Source organism: Scomber japonicus, chromosome 1, assembly GCF_027409825.1.
Source record: "Scomber japonicus isolate fScoJap1 chromosome 1, fScoJap1.pri, whole genome shotgun sequence".
Classification (NCBI taxonomy): domain Eukaryota; kingdom Metazoa; phylum Chordata; class Actinopteri; order Scombriformes; family Scombridae; genus Scomber; species Scomber japonicus.
Window position 1 is genome coordinate 34,937,815 of NC_070578.1, and position 16,746 is coordinate 34,954,560.

Consider the following 16,746-nt stretch of genomic DNA (forward strand, 5'->3'; position numbering starts at 1 on the left):
CAGACGGGGTCAATTTGACCCTAGAGGACGACAGGAAGTTTAAACCCTGAACCTCAGAGTTCCTACTGAAGGTCTAAATCTTTAAACATGTAAATCAGTTTCCTACAACAGCACTGTTACGTAAAACAGGAGGAAATGTGTGGAGCTAAAGTCGAGGTTATATGTTAGAGATTTTAAGTCCAAGTTTTGGTATTTAAATTTGAAAAATAAAATGTATTTAAAAAATAAAACCCAAATTAATTTTATTTTGAATAAATTACTAAACTCTTAAATTAACAAACTGCAACGCCCATAAAACAATATCAGGGTCAAAAGTCTGAAACTCAAAATAAATTGACCTGAAACTGCAAAAAGAAAATGACTTGTATGAAAATAAATAGATTATTCAAAATAACATATAATTTTATATAGTTTTTTTTAAATAAATTCCCTTATTGTTCAGCTTTCAATATCAAAACAGTTTCAAACCTCTTTTCAGAATAAAGAAAACATGACCTTAATTTATCTCCATAGAAATGTTGGTGACTGTTTTCATCTGTGGGTTAAAGGACGTGTTCACAAGTTTTCAAGTATCATAAAACAGCAGTCAGGTGTCCATATGAGCAGTGAAAGAGGTTTTCCTCGCTGTAATCATTCCTCCTGTTCATACTGACTTAAGATTTTCAAATGTGCTTTAAGTATCATAGCGGGGCCCAAAATCCACAAAATAAATTAATTTAAAAGTCTCTGATCAGCTTCTATTGAGCTTCATCAGTGTGAGTTACTATAGTTATTATAGTTACTATGGTAACAGTGTGAGTTAGTCATATCAAGTGATATCTGACACATTTACAGTCTTTTTAGCATCAGATTCCCTCTTAGTGTTTCCTGTTGAGCTGTGGTGGAAGTATAGTAACAAAAAGACTTTGCTACTAAAAACACTGTAACGCTGAAACATAGAAGATGAAGATGAAGACTCATTTGGACGCTGAAGCTTCATATTAGCTTCAGATTAACTTCAGATTAACTTTTAACCTTCCTGTCGTCCTCCTGGGTCAAATTGACCCTGTCTGTTTTGACTCTTCCTTCCTTCCTTCCTTCCTTCTGTCCTTCTTTCCTCCCTCCCTTCCTTCTGTCCTTCTTTCCTTTCTTCCTTCCTTTCCTCCCTTCCTTCTGTCCTTCTTTCCTCCCTCCCTCCTACCTTCCTTCCTTCCTCCCTCCCTCCCTCCTTTCCTTCCTTCTTCCTTCCTTCCTTCCTTCCTTCCTTCCTTCCTTCTTCCCTCACTTCTTTGCTACTAAAAACACTGTAACGCTGAAACATAGAAGATGAAGATTTGACTCATTTGGACGTTGAAGCTTCATATTAGCTTCAGATCAACTTTTAAATGCATTTCTTTGCACAGACTGTGGATCTAGTCCTGTATCACTTCCACTGAATGTTTATTATAAATGGATCATATATTATCAGTATCAACAGGAGGAATGATTACACTATGAGAAACTGGTTTTAATGTATATTTAAGCTCCTGGCTGTTTCAGACAGACCTGAATAAGTTCTCTAACAGGTTCTTAAGAGAATACTTAATTTTTCCTTTGTAAGCTTGATGTAGTATGCAGTATTACAGTAAAAGTACTGCAGTATTATGAGTGATGTAGTATGCAGTATTACAGTAAAAGTACTGCAGTATTATGAGTGATGTAGTATGCAGTATTACAGTAAAAGTACTGCAGTATTATGAGTGATGTAGTATGCAGTATTACAGTAAAAGTACTGCAGTATTATGAGTGATGTAGTATGCAGTATTACAGTAAAAGTACTGCAGTATTATGAGTGATGTAGTATGCAGTATTACAGTGAAAGTACTGCAGTATTATGAGTGATGTAGTATGCAGTATTACAGTAAAAGTACTGCAGTATTATGAGTGATGTAGTATGCAGTATTACAGTAAAGGTACTGCAGTATTATGAGTGATGTAGTATGCAGTATTACAGTAAAAGTACTGCAGTATTATGAGTGATGTAGTATGCAGTATTACAGTAAAAGTAGTGATATATTATTATATATGACATCATTAGATTATTAATAGTGAAGCATCAGTGTTTGATGCAAAGAAATGAAAAGAAAAGAAAAACTAAAAGTAAGCTGATTTCATTTGCATTTCAATTTAGTTTTAGTTAGTTTTGCATTGTTCATTGTAGTTTTTATTTACAAAACTCTTTATTTTTATTTCAGTTAACTGCTTTACATAAAAACAAAACATTTGACAGTAAGAATTGGAAACATAAAAACATGCAATTAAAAACCCAGTAATAATAAAAAATAAAAACAAAGTACAGAAAGAGAGAAAGAGTGAAAAATAAAAGAAGAACTAGAACTAAACTAAACTAAGTTTTCAGCATAAAATACAGATCTTAACAAACTAGCTGTTGTTGTATATTTAATGTCTACTACGCAGATTGTTATATTAGTTTGTGAAGTCATGATTTAGGCCCATGTCTGTATTTTTGTTGGATATGTAATGTCCGCATATAAAAAAATAGATTAAAAATACAATTAAAGTTTAAAAAAGGGGAGATTTGCACATTTACACACATTTAAACAGTCTTTAAACGCAACACTAATTATAAAGATCTTAAGAAATGGATGTTTACTCTCTATATGTAATGTCAAATCTAAAAATGAATAATTAATTGTATTTTTTAAGTAGTTTAAAGTATTTTAAAAAAGGAGATTGGATCAAACAGACACAACAATACACATTTAAACCATTTCCTTGAACGCAACATTAATAATAAAGATCTTAAAAAGCGTTTTTTTTACTTGCAGACTGTATTAAATCTGGTCTTGCAATGGAAAACAAGGGTCTCCTTCAGATTTGCATCTTTCTGGGTCCATGTGGGAGTCAAAAGAGAGGGGGCACGTGTGGTCCCGCCCCCTCGGTGCCAAGCCAGCCAATCGGATCTCTCCCTGGATTATCCTGCTGTTATAAAGCCTGGGGATGCTGAGGCTGCGAGAGGAGAGAGACCACTTCACTTTAAACCAGAAAACTGTGGTGCTGCAAACCCGATCCAACAAGTGCACAGCAGAGCAAAACTAAAGGTAAAGAAAAGAAAAGAAAAGTAGTGATGGAGCACTCCAAACAGACACAGTACACTTCAAATGAAAAGAAAGAGTCTGGTGACAGCAGCAGCTCGGTGCTCAATGGACACTCCGGCTCGCATCGGACCCCGGCGTCTGTGATGGAGAGCTGGAAGGAGGAGCGGACCAGGAGTGTGGAGGACAATGAGATGAGCCTCCCGTCCCTGGCTGCAGCTTACACCACCATCCTGCGGGGGCTTGGGGAGGATCCGCAGAGGCAGGGGCTTCTCAAAACCCCCTGGAGAGCCGCCACAGCCATGCAGTTCTTCACCAAGGGCTACCAGGAGAAAATTATCGGTGAGGAGTTTTTCTTTTTTTTAAATCCACAAAGCCGCTCAGAGGCGCTTGGGATTTGTCCTGCACGCTGCGGGCAACAGGTGGCAAGTCTGAGCGCGCGAGACAGAGAGAGAGAGGGAGAGTAAACACCTCCCAAAAAAGACCCCACTGTGCAGAAAAGAGTTGATGCACTTCAAAATTTAGACTTTTAACTGAGCTTTACACTGGTTTTATTAGGTGAGGATGATTATGTGTGTATGTGTTAATAGGGTGGACAAAATATTAGCAACACTTTTCAGTTTAATACACTCCAGTAGGACACCACCACCACCACCACCCATACAGCTCTATAATAAACATAAAGGAGAGTTATAAGCTGTTTTATTGCATTAGATTGCACAAGTGTTCCTAATAAATAACTCACTGCTTGTGTAATGTTGCATCATCTAGTCTGTATTAACTTGTTTATATGCTTTACTAAAAGGTGTATCATGCTTATAATTAATTATTTGAATATTATCCTTACCTCTAGATACTCTGTGTATTTTTTATATTTTATTTTTATGGGACTTTATTTAAAATAATCATTAATCATTGAGCTGTAGATGGAGCTGGCAGTGTTGAAGGGGTTAAAAAAAAGTAGAACTGAAACAAGTTAATTAATTGGCAGCTACTTTGTTTATATATTGAGCAAGTTTGTCAACATCTGCTTGTTGCAGCTTGTCAAATGTGATGATTGAAAGCTTGTGTGTGTCACATATGATCGTAAACTGAATGTCTCTGGATTATTGACTGTTCATCAGACGAAATTTAACATTTTAAAGACGTCACCTAATAGATGTTTTCATGATAAAATGAGAGTGAGAAAAGAGTTCAACATTCATCAAAGTGAAAAATGTGGTGTGTCACGTGCTGCGTTCATTTTATGAGCTTAACCTGCTGCCTTATTTCTGTCAAACCTGCGGTAAAGGTGTTTTAAATACACACAACCTCGTGGGCATATTCATGATTAGACTAATAAAATAGATTGTTAAAAGCCGTGTTAGACTCCACAGCTTAACTTCAACTTAACGCCAAACTCTCCGGTCTCGTGCTCCCACGTCACTCCCAGAGAGGACTTGCAGATTTTGTAGAGTCACACACACGCACACACACACACACACACACACACACACACACACAGTGACATGTTTGACATGTGATGGCGTGGGTGGGTGTTGGGAGCACCTGGAGACGGGTTGCTACGCAGTGTCAGGTCCACATGTGTCAGCTTCTCCACGCTACGACGCGTTGGAGTGGATGGAGCCGGGGATCTGCCCCTTCTTCTTCTTCTTCTTCTTCTTCTTCTTCTTCTTCTTCTTCTTCTTCTTCTTCTGCTTCTTCTTCTCTCTCTGTGTGTCTGCCTCCTGTAGAAGCCCATCTGGAGGTAGTTTGGCTGCAGTGGGGGTTGTTTTTTTGCATGTTATGAAGCTGTAACGCAAAAGGAAGGAATGCAGCCAAGTGGGAGACAGAGAGAGAGAGGATAGAGGAGAGAAATGTGAGTGGACCCAGAGAGAGAGAGAGAGAGAGAGAGAGAGAGAGGGGATTCATGTTTGATCTTTAGGGGGAAACACTAAAGCTCCTGTGACATGAACATCAGCCTCCATATGAAGGTCCTCACATCTCTGAGCAGCAGTAGAGGATGGACAGAGGTGGAAGATAATGATGGTGTACGTGTGTGTGTGTGTGTGTTGCTCTTTAGGCAGCGGTGGTGGTGGCGGTGGTGCTGTGTCTCTCTGCTGATTGGCTGTCACAGGAGCCTCCCCTTTGACTTTGTTGGAAAGCAGAGAAAAAAAAAAAAAAAAAAAAAAAGCAAAAAAACAACCCACACATGTATGTTGAGGCTGCAGCTTGGAGCAAAGAGCCGGGTGTTTGTAAAGATTTACAGCAGTTTGAGGGGAAGTGTGTTCACGTGCATGTGTGTGTGTGTGTGTGTGTGTGTGTGTGTGTGTGTGTGTGTGTGTGTGTGTGTGTGTGTGTGTGTGTGCAGGTCATGAGTTCAGCTTTCATCACAACATGAGCCTAAAATCCTCTTGTTGACGAGCACATGACCAACCAAACTGTAGGAAGAGGAAAAGTTATGCAGAGATTAAACTGAACTTCTGAGCTCGTAACGTTACAGAAACATGTAGTTTACTCCTGATTAATAATTCAACTTTAACCTTTAATTAATAAAAATAAATGTCAGAATTAGGAATAATTATTTGAATTATTGTAAAGATCGATTAGTTGCCGGCTATTCAATCAGTCACCAACTAGTTTTGATAGTAGATTCATCATTTTGGAGTCATTTGATGAGAAAAGAAACCCAAATTCTCTGATTATAGCTTCTTAAATATGAATATTTTCTAGTTTTATTAGTTATTTATTACAATAAACTGAATATTGAATCTTTGGTTTGTGGGCTGTTGGACAAAACAAGACATTCAAAGACATTTCTTGGGCTTTTGGAAACGTCATTCTACATGTTTCACCATTTTCTGACACTTTATGAACTAATTGATGTATTCAGTATTGTATTTATCTTTAATTACAGCCCTAAATTATTGAGAAGTCTGCAGAGTAGTTATTGGATTAATCATTTGATCTATCAAGTATCAGCAAATAGTGATAAATGATGCAAGTTGGTGTGTTCAAATAGCTTTTCTTCTCTTATCAACTATCTAAACTCTGAATGTTTTATGCTTATGACGATTAAATTAATGTTTAATTACCAGAATAATATAAATAATTTAAAAACTATTAAAATAATATGTCAGATAAAATGAAGTAATTTAACTTTATTGATCCCAAGCAAGATGAATCTGACTCCTGTAAATGCATCACACAGCTGGTCTTTGCTCTGATTGGCTGCGTCCATCACATCACCAGTGTTTCAATCAGCAGGTTTAACTCATTATAGATGAAGGGGGTTGCTCCTTTCAGCCAATCAGGGGGCAGCATTGTGAGGACCCTGGCTCAGTAACATGAGACCGTTTCCTCTCCTGTTGATTTTGAGACATTTACTTGTTGCCTTTGCACCAACATGCATGTGACAAGAATTTTATGCTTTATATAAAACATGAAACGCATCAAGACACAATATAAAAGCAACATGTGACAAAATAAAAAGACATATATATAATGCAATTAAAAGTGTTTAAATTGGAAATAAAATGAAGCTAAAATAGAATAAGACAAGACATAAAACAGGAGAATAAAGATATTAACCCTGAAATTGTGATTTAATAAAAAAAGCAGTCACAAAAATAAAAGTCTTTAGCTAAATTGTTCCAAGATTATATAAATTCCTTAATTTGTCCGTTAACGTCTGCAAAACTGAACCTCCTGCTCTTCCTCCTGCTCTTCGTGCTGTTCTCTTGTTTCTACTGCAGTGCTGCTGAGATTCAACGTTGACTTCTCTCCCACACTGGAGGACATTTAAAGTCGTTTCTCGTCGTTTATTCTGATGACTGAACCCATCAGAGTGTTGTCAGCTGAAATAATAAAAAGAGCTACTACGATATGATGTACAGACGGTAAATCTTTAAAGTCCTTCAAGGCAAATTTGAGATTGTCAAAAAAAATGATGTTGACTGCAGGAACAATGGTAGCCTGATATAACTCCACCAACATCTCCGCAATAATGAAACTTCAGAGACGACGTGAGACTCATGTGAATAAATATAGACGAGATTCAACCATTTAAATCACAACAGCTGATTACAAAGGAGGTAATATCTGAAATCAGACCTTTAAGATTTTGCTCAAGAGGGTTTTTTCCTCATTTTTTAATATTAAACATGTTACTGAATACATATATTGCTGTTTTTAATTCTTTGATGTCAATATTTTTTATTATATTTAGTAAATAAATCATGATGTGGGCTTATTTGGAGCACACATGGGTTTAAATGGAGTCACAGTACCAATTAAACTCACTTTATTCATCAAATATCTTTATTTTATATTCCAAAATCTACATGAACTAATGAGTACATTTTACAATGAGAGATAAATGTTGCTTTATAAGAAATGATCTCTCTTATAAATCATGTCAGTATCCATGAAACACAGCTGGGCATAGATTTTGATGCTTAATAGGAACATTTACCCTAACAGCTGGACTTAGATCTAAGGAGGAAGGAAGGAAGGAAGGAAGGAAGGAAGGAAGGAAGGAAGGAAGGAAGGGAGGACAGATGGAGGGAACATTTACCCTAACAGCTGAAAACATTTGTTAGAAAATTAGAAAAGTAATCAAATGTAATCAGTTACATTACGTTGACAAAGTAATTGAAATACTTACATTACTTATTACATTTTAAATAAAGTAACTAGTCAACTGTAACCTATTATATTTCCAAACTTAAGTAACTTTCCCAACCCTGTGATATGTCCCAAGTGTCTTTTCCTGCTTTTAAAAGCGGCATCACAGTAAAATGATGTAATTTAGCAGATTCTTCTAGCTGTTCTATGATTAATGATTTCCCCTATTTATTCATTACATCAAAATTACTGATGAATATTTATCAAAAATCTCATTCTGTGAATACGCTAAGATATTGATGAAATATCAATATCGAGGTATTGACTATTTGTGTTTCTTCTGTGTGTATTTAAGTTTATGTTCTGTTTGTTCAACAACCGTTTGATAAATAGTTCATACCGTCTCCTTATTCATCAGATTTTGTTGCACTTACGGCAGCGAGCATTTGTAGCTTACTCACTTTATTCACACATGAGCTCAACGGGACAATACACGTGTGTTGTGATTTTATCATAGACTGTATAAAAGAAATGGACGTAACATCCGTGACGTCACCCATTGGTTTGTGGACTGCTGCTCGGAAGCCAATAGTTTCGAATCTAGGCAGCGTCATCTTGAAAATTTCAGGTGCATGCTGGGAAAAATAAAAACACGGATTCTACTTATACGGGCATGAGGCGGAGCCATGGGCGGAGTGGGAGAGGTTGCTATGGTTGCGAGGGCTGGATCTCGAGGACATTGGTCAATCAACCTGTCAATCAGGACGTAGCCACGCTCTAATGCATACCCTGCTTTATCATCAAATATAAAATCAGGGAGGCCAAAATGTCCCAAATGAACATCATACTGCATTGAAGAAGGCTTTAAACTAGCGATTGAGACCATAAACACATTTTGAAAACGTTTACTGAGGTTAGAAATCAAGTGAGAAGTTGGTGAATTCTCCATTGACTTGTATAGAGACGGTTGCCCCCTGGTGGCCTTTTGATAGAATGCAGTTCTAAGTTACTTCTGCGTTGCCCTCATTTCAGAGGACCAGAACTCCCCGCCTGGATTTGGCGCCATATAAATAAAGATTGGCTAACTAAATGTTCTCATTGGTAGCTATAACCCACCAATGAACTTTGCCACAGGAGGACGCTGTTAGTTTTCTTTCTCCAACAGCGAGTCGGGACATTTTTTTTTTAGTAATCTGAGACGTGAAACTGAGAAACAAACAACCGGTTATAAATTCTGCTCGAAATACAAATTGTATGTTTCTGTGTGCATGTCAAGGCAGAGATGTGCAGCGGTGACTCATACATGCCCAGGGTTAGGACTAAGTATAGGATGTGTGTGTGTGTGTTTGTGTGTGTGTGTGTGTGTGTGTGTGTGTGTGTATGTGTGTGTGTGTGTCTGAACGATGAATGAACTTTGTTTATTTAGTCATTCACGACAACATTTCCTGTTTCATTCAGAACCTGCCGACATGTTGCCTCTTCACTCTGTGACACACACACACACACACACACACACACACACACACACACACACACACACACACACACACACTCAGTACTAATGAATGTAATTGACAATGATGAGTAACACTGTCATTACCTGATAGTTGGCTCCTTTATGTCACCCAGGGCGTCCGAACCGACAATCCTCACCAGCTGCCCTTTATTTAGTTACGGTTGACTTAACTATATTTTCCTTCAGGATGTGTGTGTGTGTGTGTGTGTGTGTGTGTGTGAGTGAGATGCGTGTATCACTGTAATTGCCGGTGAAAGATGCTGTAATGAGAAAGAGTCTCAGAGATGTTGCGCACTTCAAGCCGATCCTTAAAGATAATTAGGCTTCACAACAACAATACTAATAATGATGTTCTTCAAAGTCAACAAGACAACGAGATAACAAACACGAGCAGTCAGACGACCCGACAAGCCTCCTCTATAAATGAACGTCTTTCCTTCTTTTTCTTTTCCTTTATTTAACCAGATAAAAAGACTCACTTAGATTATGTTAGGAAATCTTATTTTCGAGAGAGATTCGGCCAAGAGAGAAGCTTAAACATGATTACACCACTAAATACAAGCACGATATAAACAGATGAATACAATGGGAGCTTTTTCTTTCACTAAAGCCCTTCTAAGGACGGGTGTTGTTGTAAATTGGCATCTGCTATAAACACTGTGATGCTTGCAGATAACTGTGTGTATTGTATTTGTCCCTATTAAATAAACCAATAACATGCAATACAAGATTATAGAAAGTGACCCGTTAAGATGTATAACAGGAACCAACTTTTGAAAACCTCCACTTTACCTGAATCTATCTTTAAGGAAAGGAATAATAATAATAATAACTTTATTTATATAGCACCTTCCATGCAATAAATGGAGCTCAAAGTGCTTTACAATGAAAAGAAATTACATATACCTAGTGCTTCACATTAAAAGGAGCAAAAAGCAATGTTTAAAAAAAGAACAGAGAAGAAAGAGAAAATAAATAAAAACATTAATATACTATAAGATGGAATATAATCGAGTAAAATAACAATAAAAATAGTACAAAGTCAAGTTAAAAGAAGTGCAATAGTAACTGATAGAAGAGCTGATTAAAAGTGAAGAGAAAGGTTTCTTTCCTGATGGCTTTTACTCTGCGGCTAATGCTAATGCTGTAAACATCGTGGAAATATCACGCACAGATCTTTAGATGTGCTGTGCGGGTGTCTCGCGAGACCACACAGTATTTCAGTGATACCACGATATTTTAACAATGTTTACAGCTTTAGCATTAGCAGCAGAGTAAAAGCCATGAGGTAAGTGTTTATTTTAATAAACTCCTGGTGTACTTACAAACTTTCCAATGCATCGATTTATGAGTAAAGACCCTATTAGTACTACTGTAGAAGTTTGATAACAATCCAGGCATTATTAGTGAGGTCATTTACCAGATACACTAGTGGTCCCGTTAGCACCTGTACTAAGACATTCGGCCGATGGCTCTAACTCCACTATTTTATATTAGATAGACCTCATGGTGCATTCGACGCTAGGTCGAAATTACGCCGAACCATCGCTTTAATTCAGAGTTACCAACAGCTACAGAATCACGTTTCCACTTTAACTTTGTTCTTGATTAGAAAACTCTCAAAACAGGATTACCACTTTATTACAGTGTCAACCTGAAGGCAAGCTTCATCCAGGGTCAGTTTTTTTTACTTTGTTGTGGGTCAATAAGTGTATTAAAGTGTGTCCAGGAGCAGGTTGTTGTGTAGATCCAACAAATTGACTTTTAGATAGATGGGATTCTTTAAGCTGCTATATTAAACCTCCAGTTACTGTATCAGAAAAGTCACTGTGGTCCCTGAAACGTCAGCTCTAATGCAGGTGATCGTTAACCGCCCTTTGAAGAGACGAGGTGTGCCACAAGATTCAATCCCAATTTTTAGCCATGCATATATCACACCTGAAGGAAGGGACTTTGATCTAGACTGAAACGTCTTAACTTTCATGGATTGCTGTGAAATTTCGTCCAGGCGCTCCTGGTTCCCAGACATTGGACCTCATGCAAGAAGATTTTCTTATCCTAAAACTCTCTGACTTCTTGGAGGTTTGCTCGTGTGTGTGTGTGTTCAAAGTCATATTCAATAAACTCTGTTAAAGGACAAGGCTGCGATTTTCTATATTTTACTTATTGAGCCAAAACAACAATAAACTCATCTTACTAACAAGTATTATGTGTTTATCCAAAGTCTGATATATCTTATTACTCTAAGCCGTAGACCTCCAAACTATTAACAACACATCAATGAGCCACACCACTACACTAGGTGACATGTTCCTTCATTATAAAGAGTTTGGTGGCGTCAGTTTGTTTAGAAATATCTCCAAAGATGAATAACAACCATCATGTTTTCCCTCTCTGGACAGTGTTTCAGCTTCAGGAAGAAGCCACCGCTCTTCCTCTCTATAATAAACTATCGTCGTATTGATCAGACTCTGAACCAGACATTGTACATTTCTGTGTGCTGTGACTTCCTGGAGACTGAAAATTTGATGCTTTGGAGCCATTTCTAAACAAACTAAAGTAATTATGCTGTTCAGAGTGAAGGAAGACGTCAACCAGTGTGGTGGAGTGAATCATTGACGTGTTTTGATAGTTTAAGACAAGAGTGGAGGTCTATGGCACAGACTGTGGATGCACACATGATACTTGTTAGTAGGATGAGTTTATTGTTGGTTTGGCTCCAAACATGAGATTTGGTAATAATGAGAAAAAAATAGAAAGTTGTTTCCTTATCCTTTAACCCATCAGACCCATCAGCTTCAGTCTATTAAGAAAATGTTGGCATGCTAACACGCTAAGCTAAGATTTTGTCCAAAAAAAGGATGTCTCCAAACATGATAGCATTAAGTACAAGCTGACAGAGCCTTTAATATGGCTGTAAACTCTTAGTCTTGTTGCAATTTTAACATTTAATTACACAAACAACCAGGCTAAAAACACATTAGCTACATAATTATATCAGTTTAAAGCAGATTAACGAAGATAAAGGACATAGTTGTGGATTTTAGGAGAAGCAGGACTACGCTAAACACTATTTCTATCCTGGGAGAAGAGGTGGAGGTGGAGGAGGCCTACAACTTGTTTAACTGAAGAAAAAAGATCTAAAGAAAAGGACAGATCCTTCAGGTCCTGCAGTGAGACGTTGCATATCTATAAAGGACATATAGGACAATACAACAAACCCCCCTTTACACAACCATCTGGACGGACAGCAGAGTGTCTCCTTCAGCTCGTCTGTAATGAGGACCGTTACAGGAAGTCATTCATGCCTACCGCAAGAGCATCTACCCCCCGTGCTGAGAGAGGAGACTCATTTAATCTGCACACTAATAACAATATCAAGCATTAAGTGTAAAATTCTGTTTTTATTGTATTTCTATCCCACTTATTTTCTTTAATATAGTACTTTTTGGTGTTTTTTTAAGATATATGTGTTTTTGTTGTCACTTTTGTGGTAGCTGATATTTCCCTTTGAGGATAAATGAAGCACTCTGTCTTTCTTAAATGTGAAAATGTGCTGCAGCTACGACAGAGAAGATGGTTATTAACATTTACTGGCTGCCAACATGTTATCACCAGTATGTCCATCTGCACGCCAGCCAGGAGCCGCAACTATCAGAACAATCAACGGAAAGATTTATGACAGTAAATAGACTGAAAGTGAATATTGTAGATCTCAGTAAAAAAAACAAATCATACTTCTCTCTCTCTCTCTTTCTCTCTCTCTGGTTTCTCCTTAAAATGTCACAAAATGTCTCATCTCCAGAGAAAAAGCTGTAAAATTCAGCTACAGTCCTAAATAAGATTGAGTTACAGATATTCATGATGAAGAGCAGCATGGCATCATCACCCAAACTGCTTCATAATCAAATAAAAGTGGTGAAAAGACCCCTAAAAGAACCTCTTTATCTTCTCAAACTACCTTGTTTACAGACGTTGAATACACAGCAGAGACTGAAGCAACAAGTCAGTCTGTTCTCTTTTGGCACGTTGACCTCCCTCCCTCTCTCCATCCCTCCCTCCCTCCCTCCCTTCCTCCCTTCCTCCCTCCTCTCTTTCTAGCAGATAGCCAGTCAGGAAATTAAAAAGTGCCGGGGTAAGAGCGAGAGGCGTCTGCGTCGTCACAAACAGATAAAGCGGTTTATTGAACCCCCGGCAACCGAAAAATGCAATAAAGCAAAAACAGGAAGCAGCGTATGGAAGCAGGGCTATAATTAGATGGCGGTGTTTGCCAGAGAGAAACACCGGCGTCCACGATAAAGAGAGGAGGAGAGGAGAGGAGGAGGGGAGGAGAGGAGAGGAGAGAGGAGAGAGAGGAGTGGAGAGGAGAATAGAGGAGAGGAGAGGAGAGGAGAGGAGAGGAGAGGAGAGGAGAGGAGAGGAGGAGGAGGAGAGGTGAGGAGATGACTGGACAGGACATGAGAGGAGAGGAGAGGAGAGGAGAGGAGAAGGAGTGGAGAGAAGAGGAGAAGAGAGGAGGAAAGGTGAGGAGAGGAGAGAAGGAGAGAGGAGGGGAGGAGGAGAGGAGAGGAGAGGAAAGGAGAGGTGAGGTGAGGTGGAGAGGAGGGGAGAAGAGAGGAGGAGGAGAGGAGAGGAAATGAGAGGAGAGGAGAGGAGAGGAGTGAGAGGAGAGGAGAGGAGATGAGAGTAGGAGGAGAGGAGAGGAGCGGTGAGGAGAGGAGAGGAGCGGAGAGGAGATGAGAGTAGGAGGAGAGGAGAGGAGCAGAGAGGAGAGGAGCAGAGAGGAGGAGGAGAGGAGAGGTGAGGAGAGGAGAGGAAAGAAGAGGAAAGGAGAGGAGAGGAAGAGGAGGAGAGGTGAGGAGAGGAGAGGAGAGGTGAGGAGAGGTGAGGAGAGGAGAGGTGAGGAGAGGAGAGGAGAGGAGAGAGGAGAGGAGAGGTGAGGAGAGGAGAGGAAAGGAGAGGAAAGGAGAGGAGAGGAAGAGGAGGAGGAGAGCTGAGGAGAGGAGAGGTGAGGAGAGGAGGAGAGAGAAGAGAGGAGAGGCGAGGAGAAGAGAGGAGATGAGAGGTGAGGAGAGACAGATGGACGGGTTTCTGTCTGTCTGCTAGAGTGAAGTAAAGTGATGCAGGGAGCTTTCTGTGCACATCAAAATCAAAAAACATTCAAAACATACAGAAATACAGAACTAGACATCAGACAATGGCATAAAAAGAACATAAAAGAACATAAAAAGAAATAAATCTTAAATAATTAACTGGCCAAATGAAGTCATTGATTAAAAAATGACAGAAATGTGTGTAACTAGATTAAAAATGAGGTTATAATAATGAAATTAATCAGTCAATAAATCCACAAATATGAGAAACAGGTTGAGCCTTTAACCCTTAAACAGGCAGGAGAGGAAAATGAGATGTTAATTATTATTTTATTTACTTTTTATTTACTTAGGTATCTCATTTGCACCGAAATTAAACATTTCCACAAATAATTTAAAACAATATTTTGTATAGTTTGGATTTTATGACTTGTATCTCCACCAGAAAACGTTGCCCCTATTAAGGTATGAATAATGTGTATATGTATCTCCTGGTGCATGTTGTCTGTTTAAAGATTAAATTAAAAATAAACATTGAAAACTTGATCTTGTTCCAATTTTGTCCCCCAAAATGAGACATGTAGATTTTCCTTCATGCTTCTTCTTCTTCTGTTGTTTTTTCTCTGCAGACGTGCTGAACGACGCCATCTTCGACGAGGACCACGATGAGATGGTGATCGTCAAAGACATCGACATGTTCTCCATGTGCGAGCATCACTTGGTGCCCATCTTCGGCAGGGTGAGAGCTGCACACACACGCGCACACACACACACACACACACACACACACACACACACACACACACACACACACACACACACACACACACACACACCAGCGTAGTATTACAGAGAGCAGGTTTAACAAACTCAGAGTTGATAATCTTGAGTTTTTGGAGTATTTTCACTCTAAATTAAATGTGTGTTTCATCTGTAGAGCTCCAATATTACAATTACAATTATTCACCATGGCAACAGATAAATAAAAGACAGAGCCTCCTAATCCAGTAGATTTAGAGATATTAATGCAAGAGACTCTGAATAAGTTAACACAGTAAAGTTTTATTCAGCGTTGTCCATTAATTCATCACATACAGGACTTACGTACGTTTCCTTTAGTGGTAATTAAGTGGAGTCGGACTGTGTATCAGGCTGCAGCTACGTTATAAATATTCAATATATTTGCTGAGCTTTAATCTGACGGGGACAAAACACAGGAGGCATCAGATGTAGATGAAAAATACAGTTTAGGATTTTTAGAGAGACATAATAATAATAATGTGTTTGGTGATTTATACTTGAAAAGGCATCGAGGTTAAAATATAGACATCAGACAGATAAATGAAGATGAATGATGAATGATGTTGCTGGATCCTGCTCAGACATATTAATTTATAATCTCTGATATTCCAGTAAAGACGTCCCATCAGTGTAACCAATTACATCATGAGTGAAACTGATGATTATTCATTGATCCTACGTGTCTAAAGCTTCATACTGATTTTATTCATTTAAACTGAGATTATGTGCAATAAACATTTCAATGCAGGAGCTCAACATGAGTACAAGCAGAGGTTTTTATTCTGAGCTGAAGCTGAATTCACACTGTGTTTATCTGAATGTGAAGGCAAACATTCACTGATGCACATAAAAGCGGTAACTTTATAAAATCCTGAGTATCAAACTAATATCGAGCCAGGATTGATGGTAAACCTTCACTCATGAAAGCGCTTCGATACGGACTGAATGAGGAAATGAAACTCAGTGAGAGAGAGGGAGGAGACAGAGAGAGAGAGAAACTCAGCCAGCGAGCAGGTTTAGCTTCACAGAATCAGTTGCCATGGTAACTGAACCTGAGTCTTTCTGGACCTAAAATCTCAGTTTCCCTCATTTCAGGTTTAACAAACTCAGAGTTTTCACTAAATCTGTTTTCCTGGTATCATTTCATTTCTTTTAAGATGGTATTTTACTTGATTGTATCTATTTATTCTATTCTTTACCTACTTTTACTATGTACTATTTTACTATTTTCAATTATTACTGTTTTTATTTTCCATCTTATATTACATTAATGTCTCTTTTTCTTTTTTCTTTTTTCTATATATTTTAAAATGTGAAGCACTTGGTGTATGTAATTTATTTTGTTGTGAAGCACTTTGAGCTGCATTTATTGTATGAAAAGTGTTTTCAAAATAAAGTTATAAGAATTATTCATTATTTACTATTATTATTACTCGGTATCCTGATTGCAGAAGAAAAGAGAAACAACACTCAGCTTTCTGCCAAGATTTTGAGAGAAATAAAAAGGATTTCTCGTTACTGAAACATAATGATAGAAGTAGCAGACATACTGTATATTTACAGTAGTCTGGTGCCAATCAAAGGCAAATAGAGGTGACATCAGTGTGGCAGCTAAAGGAGAGAAAGCAATTCATCCTCTTCTTGTAAAATAATAAAT

At 38.2% G+C, this 16,746-nt stretch overlaps 1 protein-coding gene across 1 annotated transcript in view; it reads left to right on the plus strand.

Moving 5' to 3' along the window:
• Positions 1 to 2,858: 2,858 nt before the first annotated feature.
• Positions 2,859 to 16,746, plus strand: part of gch1 (GTP cyclohydrolase 1) — a 28,421-nt gene continuing 14,533 nt past the window's right edge. Inside the window, exons 1-2 of the mRNA XM_053315218.1 lie at positions 2,859 to 3,416; positions 14,918 to 15,027. Of these exons, the coding sequence (XP_053171193.1) occupies positions 3,107 to 3,416; positions 14,918 to 15,027 (420 nt within the window). The 5' untranslated portion in view covers positions 2,859 to 3,106. The remainder of the gene's footprint in view (positions 3,417 to 14,917; positions 15,028 to 16,746) is intronic.